Source organism: Macaca fascicularis, chromosome 13 (assembly GCF_037993035.2).
Source record: "Macaca fascicularis isolate 582-1 chromosome 13, T2T-MFA8v1.1".
NCBI classification, from domain to species: Eukaryota; Metazoa; Chordata; class Mammalia; order Primates; family Cercopithecidae; genus Macaca; species Macaca fascicularis.
In genome coordinates, this window is record NC_088387.1 from 35,484,511 (window position 1) to 35,499,369 (window position 14,859).

The 14,859-nt window shown below is 44.2% G+C and overlaps 1 protein-coding gene across 2 annotated transcripts in view; it reads left to right on the forward strand.

The window, feature by feature from the left end:
* Window positions 1–14,859, forward strand: part of POLR1A (RNA polymerase I subunit A) — an 82,844-nt gene that overhangs the window by 10,701 nt on the left and 57,284 nt on the right. For both annotated transcript variants that reach the window (XM_005575390.5, XM_015433461.4), the window contains 6 exons: window positions 4,890–4,997; window positions 5,941–6,026; window positions 6,147–6,250; window positions 11,641–11,727; window positions 13,107–13,212; window positions 13,823–13,985. In XM_005575390.5, coding sequence (XP_005575447.3) covers window positions 4,890–4,997; window positions 5,941–6,026; window positions 6,147–6,250; window positions 11,641–11,727; window positions 13,107–13,212; window positions 13,823–13,985 — 654 coding nt within the window. The remainder of the gene's footprint in view (window positions 1–4,889; window positions 4,998–5,940; window positions 6,027–6,146; window positions 6,251–11,640; window positions 11,728–13,106; window positions 13,213–13,822; window positions 13,986–14,859) is intronic.

Sequence of the window (14,859 nt, forward strand, 5' to 3'; positions counted from 1 at the left end):
AAGTGAGAGGGTACCCATGCGGGGTGGCCCAGCGTGGGGTGTGTGAGCCCAAATATGATAAGGAGGTGGGGTCCACAAGGAGGGTGGACTCATGTGGAACTTGAGCTCAAGTTGGGTGAGGGCTCCATACAGAGGAGGGGATGACGGCGGCAGTGGTGGGAGAGTGGTTACATATAGGGAGAGAGAGACGTTGATGAATAAGTTCTTAATTGATTGAATATGTACTTAAGGATAATGGGGGCCAGGTTTTAACTATCAGAAAAGAGAATTACAAATATATGAAAGAGAGAAGACAGAATTAATCCTGTATTGTTAAAATGGAATTAAAAGTTCTGGTGTAAAGTGTGTGTGTACACATGTATTTTCCCCTGGCCCTGTCCCTGGAAGGGCTAGGGGGAGTGATAGTAATGGGCACACCTAGCACCCCCTTCTTGTTTTCTAAATACCATTCTCCACTAAAAAAGCTTCTTGGAGAAATAGCTGATCTAGAGCTGGGACAGCGAAAGTACAAGACCAGTCTGGAATATCACATGCCAGAAAGGAAGTATGTGCCCAAAGAACAATGGGACATGTCCAAAGAACACAGAAGACTGTGTGAAGGGCCCACTCTGGCCAAATCTAGGACAGTTCGAGCATATAATAAACGATGATACTGAATGATTATAACCCATCGAATGAAGTAGGAATCCATGAACCTACTTTTATGTTGATATAAATGAAAAAATGAATTGAGTGACTGAAGGTTTAAGTAACAGGCTACTTACTCACAAAGTACCCTCCCCCGTATACACACACATAGTCTTTATTAATTACAAAGGTCAGAGGGAGGATAACTTTACAATGGAGAAGAAGCCTGGCAGTCACCCCCTTACTTGGGTGATCAAAGTGAAACATACCTGATGGTACTGATTGAAATCATGCACTCCCTTATAGGATGCAGTGAGAAGAACACAACATTGCTTCTGGATATTCCTGCCAAAGACGTTAAGCCAAATCTGATCATGATGAAACTTCAGACATGCCACAATTGAGGGATATTCTATAAAATTTGCCTTTAATCTTCAAAGCTGTTAATGACTAAAGTTGAACACTAAGGAACTATTCTAAACAAAAGAGACTAAAAAGTGTTTTAGTCTTTTAGTCTCTAGTCTTTTAGTCCTTTGCTATAAAGGACATTAGTATTATTATTTTGAGACAGAGTCTGGCCCTCTCATCCAGGCTAGAGTACAGTGGCACGATCTCGGTTCTCTGCAACCTCTGCCTCCAGGGTTCAAGCGATCTCCCATCTCAGCCTCATGAGTAGCTGGAACTACAGGCACGTACCACCACACCTGGCTAATTTTTGTATTTTTTTAGTCAAGACGAGTTTTGCCATATTGACCAGGCTGGTCTTGAACTCCTGACCTCAAGGGATCCACCTGGCTCGGCCTCTCAGAGTGCTGGGATTACAGGCATGAGCAATCACTCCCAGCCTGTAAAGGGTATTATTAAAAGAGTTGGCAAAATTTGAATGGTGTTTGAGGATTAGAAGGTAATAATTTATCAGTGCTAATTTACCATTTTTTGATGATTGTATCATGGTCATATTTGTGAGTGTCCATGTTTATAGAAAATGTTCACCAAAGTATTTGGGGTTGATGGTATATCAGATCAGCAGTGTACTGTCAAATGGCTCAAGAAAGATGGATTTCTGGAAATACTTGCGGTTTTTCTATAAATTTGAGATTGTTTCAAAATATAAATAAATTATACCCTTAAAATAGGGAACCTTTCAACATTTCACTATTAAGCATGGTGTTTACTGAGTTTTTAATCGGATTAAGGAAGCTCCTTTGTATTCCTATTTTGCTGTCGTGGCTAAATATTAAATTTTATCAAATACCTTTTCAATGTATACTGAAATTTTCAGATAATTTGGGTCCTTTTAAACCAGCTAACATGGTGAATGACTCCCTTCCTTTCCTAATGTTAAACTAACCTGGGATTCCTGGGATAAACCCAAATTGTTTATGATATATTGCCTTTTTAATATGTCGTTGGATTTGATTTCTTCATATTATACTTGGGATTTTTGCCTCTGTAATCATGAGTGAGATCGGTTTACATTTCCTTTCTCCTATTGTCTTTTTGGGTTTGGGTATCTAGATTATGTCAGCCTCATAAAATAAGTAAGATAATTCTTTTTTTTTTTCCGAGACAGAGTCTCACTGTTGCCCAAGCTGGAGTGCAGCCACGCAGTCGTAGCTCACTGCAGCCTCTGCCTCCCAGCATCAAGTGATTCTGGTGCCTCAGCTTCCCAAATAGCTGGGATTATAGGCGTATGCTACCACGCCCAGCTAATTTTTGTATTTTTAGTAGAGACAGGGTTTCACCACGTTGGCCAGGCTGGTCTTGATCTCCTGGCCTCAAGTGATCCACCTACCTTGGCCTCCCAAAGTGCTGGGATTACAGGCATGAGCCACTGTGCCCAGCCGAGGTAGATAATTCTCTCTCTCTTTAAAATGCCCTGGAGGAGATAGGAGACATAGTGCGCCAGCAGGGCAGTGCCACACATTTCTCTTCAGCAGGTGTCCTCACAGGGACTAGTTGTCTTTGGCTCCCCACATGACTGACGACTACTCAGAAGCAAAGGAACGAGATCATTTCAGCGGCTAGGGGAGCCACCCTGGCGTAGAAGCCCCATCTCCCAGAAAGGAATCAATATTGTTTCTAACAGTTCCGTGGGCTGTGCCTCCAGGGACCCTAGGATATGCTCAACTAGGACCCAGCGAAGCTCAGAGCTGTGGTCTTTCCAGTCCAGATATAGCCTAACCAATTGGGGTCATTTTTACCATCAGTAGTGTTGCCTAATAACACAACTGACATTTCTACTCTTATTTATTTATTTTTTGAGACGGAGTCTTGCTCTGTTGCCCAGGCTGGAGTGCAGTGGTGCAATCTTGGCTCACTGCAACCTCCGCCTCCCAGGCTCTAGCGATTCTCCTGCTTCAGCCTCCTTGAGTAGCTGGGACTACAGGAAGTGCCATCATGCTCAGCTAATTTTTTGTATTTTTAGTAGAGATGGGGTTTCACCATGTTGGCCAGGCTGGTCTTGAACTCCTGACCTCAGGTGATCTGCCTATCTTGGCCTCCCAAAGTGCTGGGATTACAGGAGTGAGCCACCGTACCTGGCCTGTTTCTACTTTTATTATGTTTCCGAGGGAACAGAGCTAAAAAGTTAACTCATGGTCACATTTGTCCAAAAGAGAGATTGAGAAAGAGAAAGAAAGGATTTTCTTAAACCAGTGCTTACAGTAAGTTGTATGTTTCTAGGAATTCCCTCATTTCATTTAAAGTTTCAGATTTATTGGCATAAAATTATTCATGGTGCCTACTATTATACCTTAATCTTTTTTTTTTTTTTTTGGTAAAATATACACAAAAATGCATTAATTGTATGTACAGTCCAATACAAAGTAACCATCACCCTTACAGTCTAGTTCAATGTCAGCATATTGTTTATGTCCCCAAAAACCCTCCCTCCTTTCCCTGTCCCCTTGTGTATTTATTTTTGACAGTTTGTCTGTCATTGTCCTTTAAAAATTCTTTGTTGGGGCTGGACACAGTGGTTAATGCCTGTAATCCTAGCACTTTGGGAGGCTGAGGTGGGAGGATTGCTCAAGCCCAGGAGTTAAAGAGCAGCCTGGGCAACATAACAAGATGCTACCTTTAGTTTTCTAATAATTATAAAAAATAAATGTAAAAATAAAAATTATTTATGGGAATAATTTGAGGGCTAGGATGATGCTGCCTTCTCCAGAGAAGATTCTCATTGCTTCTGCTGTGTGCATGGCACCACTGCCAACTTGGGACTGTCATTATCCAGGTTCAACGCTTCAAGCTCCCTGGATGGCCCGAGTGATTGTACAAGGGCTGGTAGTTCCTGAGAGTACAGCCCTTTGTGTTCCAGCTTACTGTGTTTATGTGTCGGGGGGTGAAGAACGATGGCTTCCTGTTAGATTTCTAACCTTATACTAAAAAAGCTTTAGGTTTTTAAATTTGTTCTTTTTAAAGGCAGGATCTCACTGTGTTGCTTAGGCAAGCACTGGAGTGCAGCGGCAATTCACAGGTACAATCATAGCGCACTGCAACCTCAAACACCTGGGCTCAAGCGAGCCCCTATCTCAGCATCTGGAGTAGCTAGGACTGCAGAGGCACCACTGTACCCGGCTTAGGTTAAGACTTTCATTTCTGTTTCCTACATGATTTGAGGGTTTGTGAATAAAAAGTTCAAAATTGCTGCATTGGAAAATGCACTCAAGGCCAGGGCTCCTGGGGAGCATCATATCTTGGTTCTTTGCAGTCTTAGGTTTGGTCTGGGGAATCTAGCCCACCATTATTGGAAGTAGGATGTTCTCATTGGATTTTTTTTTTTTTTTTTTTTTTTTTGAGATGGTGTCTGGCTCTGTCACCTAGGCTAGAGTGCAGTGGTACGATCTTGGCTCACTGCAACATCCCCCTCCCAGCGATCTTCCCACATCAGCCTACCAACTAGTTGGGACCACAAGTAGATGCCACCACATCTGGCTAACTTTTTATATTTTTGGTAGAGATGGGGTTTTACCATGTTGCTCGGGCTGGTCTCAAACTCCTGAGCTCTAGTGATCCACCTGCCTCTGCCTCCCAAAGTGCTGGGATTACAGGTGTGAACCACCATGCCTGACCTCGTTTGATTTTTTTTTAACAGCTATATGTTGTCTCACTCTTTTGAAAGTGCAACACAGTAGCCATGGTTTCTTTTTCTCCCTTCAAATGAATCTTTTCCACCCTTGGAGAGGCTGGTCCCAGCTGTGCTGCTCATCAGAGGTGTACATTACCGTGATAATGTGGTTTTCCTCTTTGTTTTCCAGTTTCTGGAAGAAAATGCTGATCCCTCTGCTTCTGAAATTCAGGAGGAATTAGAACAATACACAGCTGAAATTGTGCAGAACAACCTCCTGGGGTCCCAGGGCGCACATGTGAGTTAACACTGTCTTTCTCCCATGCTGTTTTTGGCATTATTTTATCACTTTCCCTTTGTGTTGTCCTTTGCGTATACTTCTGGCTTCCCACAGTAGACCAGGGTTTGAATCTGAACTCTGTCTCTCATGAGACCTGCAAGTTGCACAATTGTGCCTGAGTGTCCACTACCTAATCTCTAATGCCTGCCTGCGGGACCAGTGAGAGGATTATGTGACATTAGTTGGTTTTGGTATAGCATCCAGCAAGCCAATTCTTAAAAAATGGCATCAGGTCTTTTTTCCCTTCTCCAACATTTGTCTCTAACCGACCGCTACCTTATTCTTCCCTCCATACACTGCCTAAGTATTAATTTGTTCAATGAATGAATGGGTAGATAATTCACCTGTGATACTAGTCTTGAAATCTGCTTCACTTCCTGCTTGGGTTTCACACCAGAGATGCTGATTTAATTGGTCTGGGGTAGGGTCCAAATGGAGTTACAAAAGCTCCCAGATGGTTCCCATCTGCTGCCAGGTGCAGAGCCACTCATGGGGCTGGACTGTGGATGTGCCTTCCTCAGAACCCTGAGGTCCTTCTGAGGCAGACCAGCTGCATCCAGAGGGCTTCCTTTTACAAGTGAAAGTAACTAGCACTTAGTGAGTACTGGCTGTATTTCAAGCCCCCACTGCATTCGTGATTATTTATCTTAGTAAGAGCTTGCTGTGGTGGTTACTATTCTTATTCCCGTATTATAATTGAGGAAACTGAAGGTTTAAAGAGGTTGCTCAGTAATTGTCAGAGCTCAACTATATTAGGGGTCTATGGAAGATTTTGTTTAAGAAAGTGGTGGTGGGAGTGTTTCCTCTGGTTAAAAATAAAAGGTGAAAACAATAAAGTAAATATATTGGATTCTCTTCAAAATGGCACTCCAAGGTTCTCTGACTTTTTTTAAAAAAACAGGTAAAGAACGTGTGTGAGAGCAAGAGCAAGCTCACTGCTGTTTTCTGGAAGGCACATATGAATGCTAAGCGCTGTCCCCACTGCAAGTAAGTATCAGGGCCCTTTCCCCAGGTGAGATGTCTCTGGGTCTGGGCAGTCACTCATGGCTATTATTAAATATCTTACGGGTTTTTAATCTCCTCAATCACAACTGTCCTCCTGCGCAGGACTGGGCGATCTGTTGTCCGAAAGGAACACAACAGCAAGTTGACGATCACGTTTCCAGCCATGGTGCACAGGACAGCTGGCCAGAAGGACTCCGAGCCCCTGGGTGAGCAGACTGGGTCTGGAGAGGAGCTCCATGTGAGGCCAGCAGATGTGTCCTAAACCCTGGGAATACCTGGTTCTCCTCACCACGTGTTTCTCCGCCACGTCTGGGAGGGGCCGGCAGAGGCACAGTGTGCAGGCCTCTCAGGCCTAAGGGGACCCCAGCGAGCGCCCAGCTCAGGCCTCTCACACGGGAGAGCTGATGGCAGGGGCTACTTTATGAGGCAGTGCCCCACAAGCGCCTCTTGCCTTAACTGGTCGTTTTTCTGAAAGGTTTTTCAGGAAGAAATTAAGAAATTTACCTGGCAAATATTTTGAAATATTTTACTGTAAAACAAGTGTGGATCTATTTTGGAGTAAAATGTAGGCGAATAATTTTTAAGAAAAACTACAAGAATTCAGCAAAACGTTAGCGCCTCCTGCCAGGCTGCTCCTGTCTGTCCACCCACATCCCCCCTGGGTAGAGTTCTTTCCTCAGCTCTGTCCCACCCAAGCTCTGCTTCGGACAAATTTTGAGATAACTTAATACTCCCACTTTTTAATTTTTATAGTAGTAGGCTTATTTAAGAATGTTTTTTGGTTTTTATTCTGAAGTGGTCAGAAGATTAAATAGAGTATTCCAAGAGAAGCACTGAGAGCAGTACCTGCTGTGTAATATGTGCTATGTAGATGTTAACTGTTCATTTTTTATTAAGTCATCAGCTTGCCAGGATAGAAAATGCATAACCTGGCCGGGCACAGTGACTCACACCTGTAATCCCCATACTTCGGGAGGCTGAGGCAGGCAGATCACTTGAGGTCTGGAGTTCAAGACCAGCCTGGCCAACGTGGTAAAACCCCATCTCTACTAAAAATACAAAAATTAGCCAGACGTGGTGGCAGGCACCTGTAATCCCAGCTACTCAGGAGGCTGGGACAGGAGAATCACTTGAACCCCAGGAGGCGCCGTCTTCAGTGAGCTGAGATCGTGCCACCACACTCCAGCCTGAGTGACAGAGCAAGACTCCATCTCAAAAAAAGAAAGAAAAGGTACAACCTACAATTGTCACTTGGCTCTGCCACTTTTTCTGAGTGGCTAATAGAAGGCTATTTTGAGGAGCTTCCATTTCCAACTCTATATAATGGCATTCATAAAGCCTCTTGCCTAGAATTGAAGAAATTACATGCATAGAAGTCCATAGCAGATACTGTTACTAAACCTTTCACCAGGGCTTGAGAATATGGAATAAACATGGAAATAAGATCCCCTCCTGAAGATGCATGATGTATCTTTTACATTGAACACTCTGGCATGACCCGGAGTAAATGAAAAACCTGTTTATTATTATTTTTTAAGTGTTATATTTTAGGATAATTTTTCGACTTAATAGAACAGTAGTGAACATAGTACAGAGAATTCCTTTATACTCTTTACTTAATTTGCCCTAATGTAACATAGTAGATTACCATGGTGCATTTGTCAAAACTGAGTTTAACATTGGTGCAACACTACTGGCTAAACTACAGACTTTTAAAATTTTGCTGGTTTTCCAGTAATTTCCTTTTTATGCTCCTGGATCCAACCCAGGATACCACATTGCATTTAGAAAGCCTTTTTACTTTTGTTTCATGGTTGGCAGTTAATACCATAAGAGTGGATTTTCCTACACTTAACCATTAAATAGCCCTCAAAACAATTTTCTTGTAATACCAGTTGGGAATTGCTTCTGTAGCCCTTAGGATGCCTTATAAAATGTTCATAGATTGAGAACAAAGATGGTCAGAATTCTAGAAGATAGTTTTCATGGGGCAAATGTCCAGCAGGTAAGTAGCCTTTCAATGCCTTCCGCAAACCGATTCTTCTAAAGTCATCTTCCATTGCAGCCACGCGAATATGATGGTGCAACCACAAGTCTGTGCATTAGAAACAAGTAGACTGTAGTCTTCTACAGCTCCAGGCTTGGGTATTCAGTATTTAGCACACATTTATTTGTTGGGCACTCAGCGTTATGCCAAGGACAATGTTTGTGATGAGCACGATGCCAAGATACAGACCAGACCATGTGGTCTCTGCCTCTGAAGGGGCTGCAAGCAACATAGGTCAGTAACCCTGGGGAGCAGGTGATGTGGAGGAAGGCGAGCACCCTCAGCGTGGGTCTGACCATCTTCCTGGTATCAGAGGGACTCAAAAAGTGAGGGCTGGGCTGGCTGTGGTGGCTCACACCTGTAATCCCAGCACTTCGGGAGGCCAAGGCAGGCGGATCATCTGAGATCAGGAGTTCAAGACTAACCTGACCAACATGGTGAAACCCTGTCTCTACTTAAAAAAAAAAAAAAAAAAAAAAAATTAGCCGAGCATGATGGCACACGCCTGTAATCCCAGCTACTCGGGAGGCTGAGACGGGAGAATCGCTTGAACTCGGGAGGCGGAGGTTGCAGTGAGCTGCGATTGCACCATTGCACTCCAGCCTGGGCCACAAGAGCGGAGCCCCGTCTCAAAAAAAGAAAAAAAAGTGAGGGCTGTGCCTGAGTAGTCCCCACGGACTGGTGATCCCACAAGGAGCGCTGTCAGCTTGTGAAATGCTGCACGTGCTGCTCCCGCGCGCTTCCTGTGCCCCCTGAGCCCCACAAGGCACATTAACGTTTAAAATAAGAATTCATTGTAGCCAAGACACTTCCACCCATTGTGATCCCCGGTTATTTGACCTCCTTATCCCTTTTTCCTGTGGCACCTCTCACAGCTGAAAGAAACACACATTCAAGATGCTCTGAAATCCCAGCTAGGCAGAAGTCATCGCTGCAAGCTGCAGAAGTTCTTGTTAGGAGAGGATGCAGCTCGTGTGAGGAGATGGGCTTCCACAGCTCTCCTCTGACTCTAAGATCCTGTGATTGAAGAACAGCCTCTGCCTTCACGGTGACTAAACTGCAGTGGGGACATTGCTGGGACAGGAGCTGAGGAGATTTGACTGATCTTCTTCAGCATTTCTGATGTATTTAGTAGAAGAGAAAGTTCAGACATTCATTTTCAGAAATGCCCACAAAGTGCAGGTTAATGGAGTCTGTTTTCTTCCCCTGAACATATGTAGCTTTCTAATGCTGTGGTTGTCCCTAAATGTCATTCTTCATTGCATACGCATGCTTCCTTCAACTGCATTAACTCATTGAAATATTCTGCTTTTATCGACATCAAAACTTTAAACATGCAGACTCCTTGACTTAGCAATTCTGCTTCGATGACTTTATCCTAAGGAATTAGAATACTCACAGTGTTGTTTGAATGGTTGAAAACTGGACATGGGCTGGGCGCGGTGGCTCACGTCTGTAATCCCAGCACTTTGGGAGGCTGAGGCGGGCGGATCACGAGGTCAGGAGATCGAGACCATCCTGGCCAACACGGTGAAACCCCATCTCTGTTAAAAAATACAAAAAAATTAGCCGGGCGTGCTGGCGGCACCTGTAGTCCCAGCTGCTCAGGAGACTGAGGCAGGAGAATGGCGTGAACCTGGGAGGCAAGCTTGCAGTGATTGGAGATCGTGCCACTGCACTCCAGCCTGGGTGACAGAACGAGACACCATCTCAGAAAAACAAAAAAACAAAACAAAAAAAAACTGGACATAACTTAAATACCTATTAACAGAGACTAGTTAAATTATGGTGCTTTTGTTAATTGTTCTCCAAGTTAGGGATTTCTCTAAAAACCTATGATGACATATCCTCTGCAGATTTTAAAGAAACTAGCTGGAGAATTGGAGGTGGAATGAAGCTAGTTTTTAAAAATGGAGGAGGCTGGGTGCGGTAACTCATGCCTGTAATCCCAGCACTTTGGGAGGCCGAGGCGGGTGGATCATGGGGTCGTTAGTTCGAGACCAGCCTGGCCAACCAGGCAAAACCCTGTCTCTACTAAAAATACATAAATTAGCAGGGCGTGGTGGTGTGTGCCTGTGATCCCAGCTACTTGAGAGGCTGAGGTAGGAGAATCACATGAACCTGGGAAGGCAGAGGTTGCAGTGAGCCAAGATCCTGCCACTGCACTCCAGCCTGGGCGACAAGAGCAAGACTCCATCTCAAAGAAAAAAAAAAATGGAGGAAAAGGCAAGAGTGGTGTTTTTAAGTGTGGACTATCTTAGGCTATTTTAAACATCTATATTTGAGCCGTATACTCTTAATTTAGAATTTGCTGTGAGCTAGACACCCTGTCAAGTGTTGGGAACACAGAGAAGGCATAGTTCCTGTCCTGATACGTGTATAAAAAGGGAAAATTGAGCAATGCTTAGTTTCAGTGGATGTATCCAGAAAAGGTGTTTTGGGTTTTTGTTTTGTTCTGTTTTGTTTTAAGACAGGGTCTTACTCTGTCACCCAAGCTGGAGTGCAGTGACACGATCTCGGCTCCCTACAACCTCTGCTTCTCAGGTTCAAGCGATTCTCCTGTCTCAGCCTCCCAAGTAGCTGGGATTACAGGTGTGCACCACCACACCCAGCTAATTTGTATTTTTCGTAGAGTCAGGGTTTCCTGTGTTGGCCAGGCTGGTCTTAAACTCCTCAGGTGATACGCCTGCCTTGGCCTCCCAAAGTGCCCAGAAAGTTTTGAACCTGAAAGACACACTACTTACTTGTCTTAGTTAATCATCTAAATGCCTGGACCCTACCTCCTGAATGGCAGCCCGAAGCCTGGTTTTCTAATGTAACCTGGATGTCGCTGGTAGACAGCATCCCACAGTGATCTTGCTTAGTGTGAGAAACCAAGCCCAATCTATTCCTTGCACACCAGTATATTTGTAAAAATAAGTCAGTATGTATTTACCCATAAAAATACTTACCTACCCATAATTCAACTTATGTGAACCTTTCTGGTAACAACCAGGTAGATAAAGATATTTATTATAATGTTACTTATAATAGCAAAATATGGAAATGAATCCAGATGTCCAATTATGAGAATATGGTTAAGTGAATTAGCAATCATCCTTAATGGAATATCACATAGCCATGAAAAATGGTGATCAGGCAAAAGCTACATAGCAACGTGCAGAAATGCTGACGAGATGATACTAAAAGGGCAAAGTAGTGTTCAAAATAAATCCACACTGAAGATTACAGTTGTGTAAAATACTTCTATAGACAAAAGTGCTGGAAAACAATATATAAAAGTGATAGTTGTTAATGTGATGCGATTATGGGTAATGTTTTCTTTGCTTTTTTTTGGGGGGGGTCGGTTTATACAGTAGCCATATGATTTTTACTACTAGAGAAATGAGATTAACGGCCAGAGGGAATCCAGGCCTGAGAATATGCTACCGTAGAGATTGATTTTTGTGGTCAAGTTGCAGGCTTGGTGATAAAGAATGGATACATCCCATTGCAGAAAGAGTACCTGTTCCTGATTTATTGCACTTTGATTCTCCTCCTTGGCTCCAGGAATTGAGGAAGCTCAGATGGGAAAACGAGGATACTTAACACCCACCAGTGCCCGCGAACACCTTTTTGCCCTGTGGAAGAATGAAGGTGCTGTATCAGGCTAAAGAAATAGCCTTGATCTCCTCTAGGCTTTTATTTCCTGGACTCCTTAACCCTGCCTTATTACTTCTTTTAAGTTGTGATGATTGTAGCTCTGTCCTGGAACTGATCCAGAGGTTTGGGGCAGTCTTCAGGGCACATCGACATTGAGATGTCATAGAGCAGGCGAGGTCATACCCAGCACCAAAAACTTGACAATTACTGCAGCTGAGCCAGGTTATCAAATGACAACTGCAGGTAGGCCTCGCTTAATACAGGTTGGCGTATTTTTAGAAGGTTTAGTGTAACTTATTTTAAATGCCCATAAGTAAAATGCTTTGTCCTTCTGTGAATCAGAGAATGAACTCTGTCTTATTTAAATTGAGACTTTACTGTAAGGGAAATCCTTCTTTCCTTCTGAGTGTATAACAAAACCTATGCAGTATATTCAAGCCCTTGTGAGAGTGTGTTGTGGAACGCTGACTATAACCTCTGTGTAATAAGAAGCACTTACAAATGAACATGTTGTTAAAGAGATGTCAGGGAAAAAAAAAAAAGCACTGGAGTTAGTATGATTGCTTCTGCGGCAGGCCCTAGCACATTTTAATCTTTTTCTCACATCACCAGAAACCTGAAATACAGCTTTGGTCCACAGAAGATCCTTTCTTGGCAGCACCTGTTAGGGGTGGGAGGAGGCTAACTTAGCAAAAAATTTTTTATTCAACATTTTTTTATGAAGATCAAAGTAATAATTATGTGTGTGATGTGTATGTGTTTTAATAGTCCAGGAGGGTGATTAAAAACAAGTAAAGTTTCTTCCCCTTCCTTGCTCATCTCAGTTCCTGGGTTAAGAGCTATTGTCCCTGTAGTACCCATTTTTATGCTGTCATATCCCCTGCATACAAACTGTCATGTACACAGAGGCTATTTTTTGTTTTTATAAAGAAAAATGAGGCCAGCCAGGCACGTTGGCCCATGCCTCTAATCACAGCAATATGGGAGGCTGAGACAGGTGGATCAGTTGAGCCCAGAAGTTCAAGACCAGCCTGGACAACCAAGCAAAACCTCATCTCTTAAAAAAAAAAAAGAAAGTGCAAAAATTAGCTGGGCATGATAGCACGCACCTGTAGTCCCAACTACTTGGAAGGCTGAGGTGGCAGAATTGCCTAAGCCTGGGAGGTCAAGGCTGCAGTGAGTCATGATCGCACCACTGCACTGCAGCCTGGGTGACAGGAGTGAGACCTTGTCTCGAGAAAGAAAAATGTGACCTTAACTCTACATATTATCTTGTATTCTGGTTTTTCCTCACTCAGTAATATTTTTATGGTTGTCCTCCCATGCCTTCAGTGATAGATGTAAATGGTCTCCTTGGTTGCTTTCCAATGCAGGATTCTTCCTGAACTACCTTTTTTCGGGAATGGATGATGATGGTATGGAGTCCAGATTCAATCCCAGTGTGTTCTTTCTCGATTTCTTGGTGGTGCCACCCTCAAGGTAATACCCTTTAATTAACTTATTTCACCTGAAGAAAAGCTTACTAAGGAACTGAACCGTGACCTCTAGGAGAGGTGAAAGGGCCAAGGGCACTGAGACAGAGCTGCAGTTCTGCTCCAGGTGTGGGTGGTGGAAGGGCTTACTTTCCTTCCTGTTTGTTGTGAATGCGATAGGAATGTTAGTTGTTTTTGTTTGCTTGTTTGCTTGTACTGTCTCCCAGGCTAGAGTGCAGTGGCATGATCCTGGCTCACTGCAACCTCTGCCTCCCAGGCTCAAGTGATTCTTCTGCCTAAGCCTCCCGAGTAGCTGGGATTACAGGCATGCATCACCACACCCAGCTAATTTTTGCATTTTTCATAGAGATGGGGTTTCACCATGTTGGCCAGGCTGGTCTCAAACTCCTGACCTCCAGTGATCCACCCGCTGTGGCTTCCCAAAGTGCTGGGATTATAGGCTTGAGCCACCACACCCAGCTGGAATGTTGATTGGGAAGGTTGGTTGTTTTGAGCATGGTGGGGTGTGCTCCCTACAGTAGGCATGAGTGAGAGGATGAAGAACATGACCCTTTCCTCACACTAAACATTCGTTTATTCTGTATGTCCCCCTGCAGGTATCGCCCAGTTAGTCGCCTAGGAGACCAGATGTTTACCAATGGCCAGACGGTGAACTTGCAGGCTGTCATGAAGGATGTAGTTCTGATTCGAAAACTTCTGGCATTGATGGCCCAAGAACAGAAGCTGCCAGAGGAAGTGGCCGCACCCCCTCCAGATGAGGTCAGGGCTGCTCTGGTGCTGATGTGATGAGCACACACGCTTGGTGCTAACTCTGTGCGGTGTGGATGCAGACACAGGTTACCAGGAGATGCTTCCTGGGATATTCTGTGCAGCTGGCAGCAGCCTTAGTGTGAGCTGTGGGCTTAGGGGGCACCTAGGAACATTAGGGGAACGCACATGGGTCTGAGCATGGAAAGGTCTGGGTTCTGTGCCGAACGACCATGCCAGGTGACCCTAGTTGAGTCACTTTCTTATACTAGTGTCTGCTATAAAATGCATGTGATTTGTGGTGAGATTTCACACTGAGGCTGTTCTGGGCTACCAGCTCTCAGAAGCTCTAGAAAGAATAGCCTGCTTCCCTCAGGCTCTAAGAGTGTCCCTTCTGGGTCACAGTACTAGAGTTCATATTGCCAACTCTATTTTGGACACATTAATGTCTCCAGCATTGGGGTCAGGAAAGCAGTATTGCAGAGTATAAATTCCTCTCAGAACAGGACAGTTTCAACTAACGTTTCCTGAGCCCCTTCTGTGTGCCAGGTTAAATAGTAGGTCTTCAGTGGGTACAAAGGTGAATTGGGCACCCAGGAAGCTTGCTGAGGTCATCAAGATCCTTCCCAGCTCTAAAGTACTCTCTGGATGCAAATAGGCAGCCTTGGGTAGACAGACAGGATTCTCAGACTCCAGCCACTGGGACAGTCCCGCTGTCTGCCAGGCCCATCACAAGGTGGCACCACTGTCTCCTGGACACTTAAGCTGCAGGTTACACTTGGGGCTTTCTTTGGTTTTGATTGTTTCCTGGTCGGCCAGCATTGGTGTGCTTTTAAAAACTCCTTAGTGTGAGAGAAATCAGCCATCTGCATGCCTTAGTGCAGTT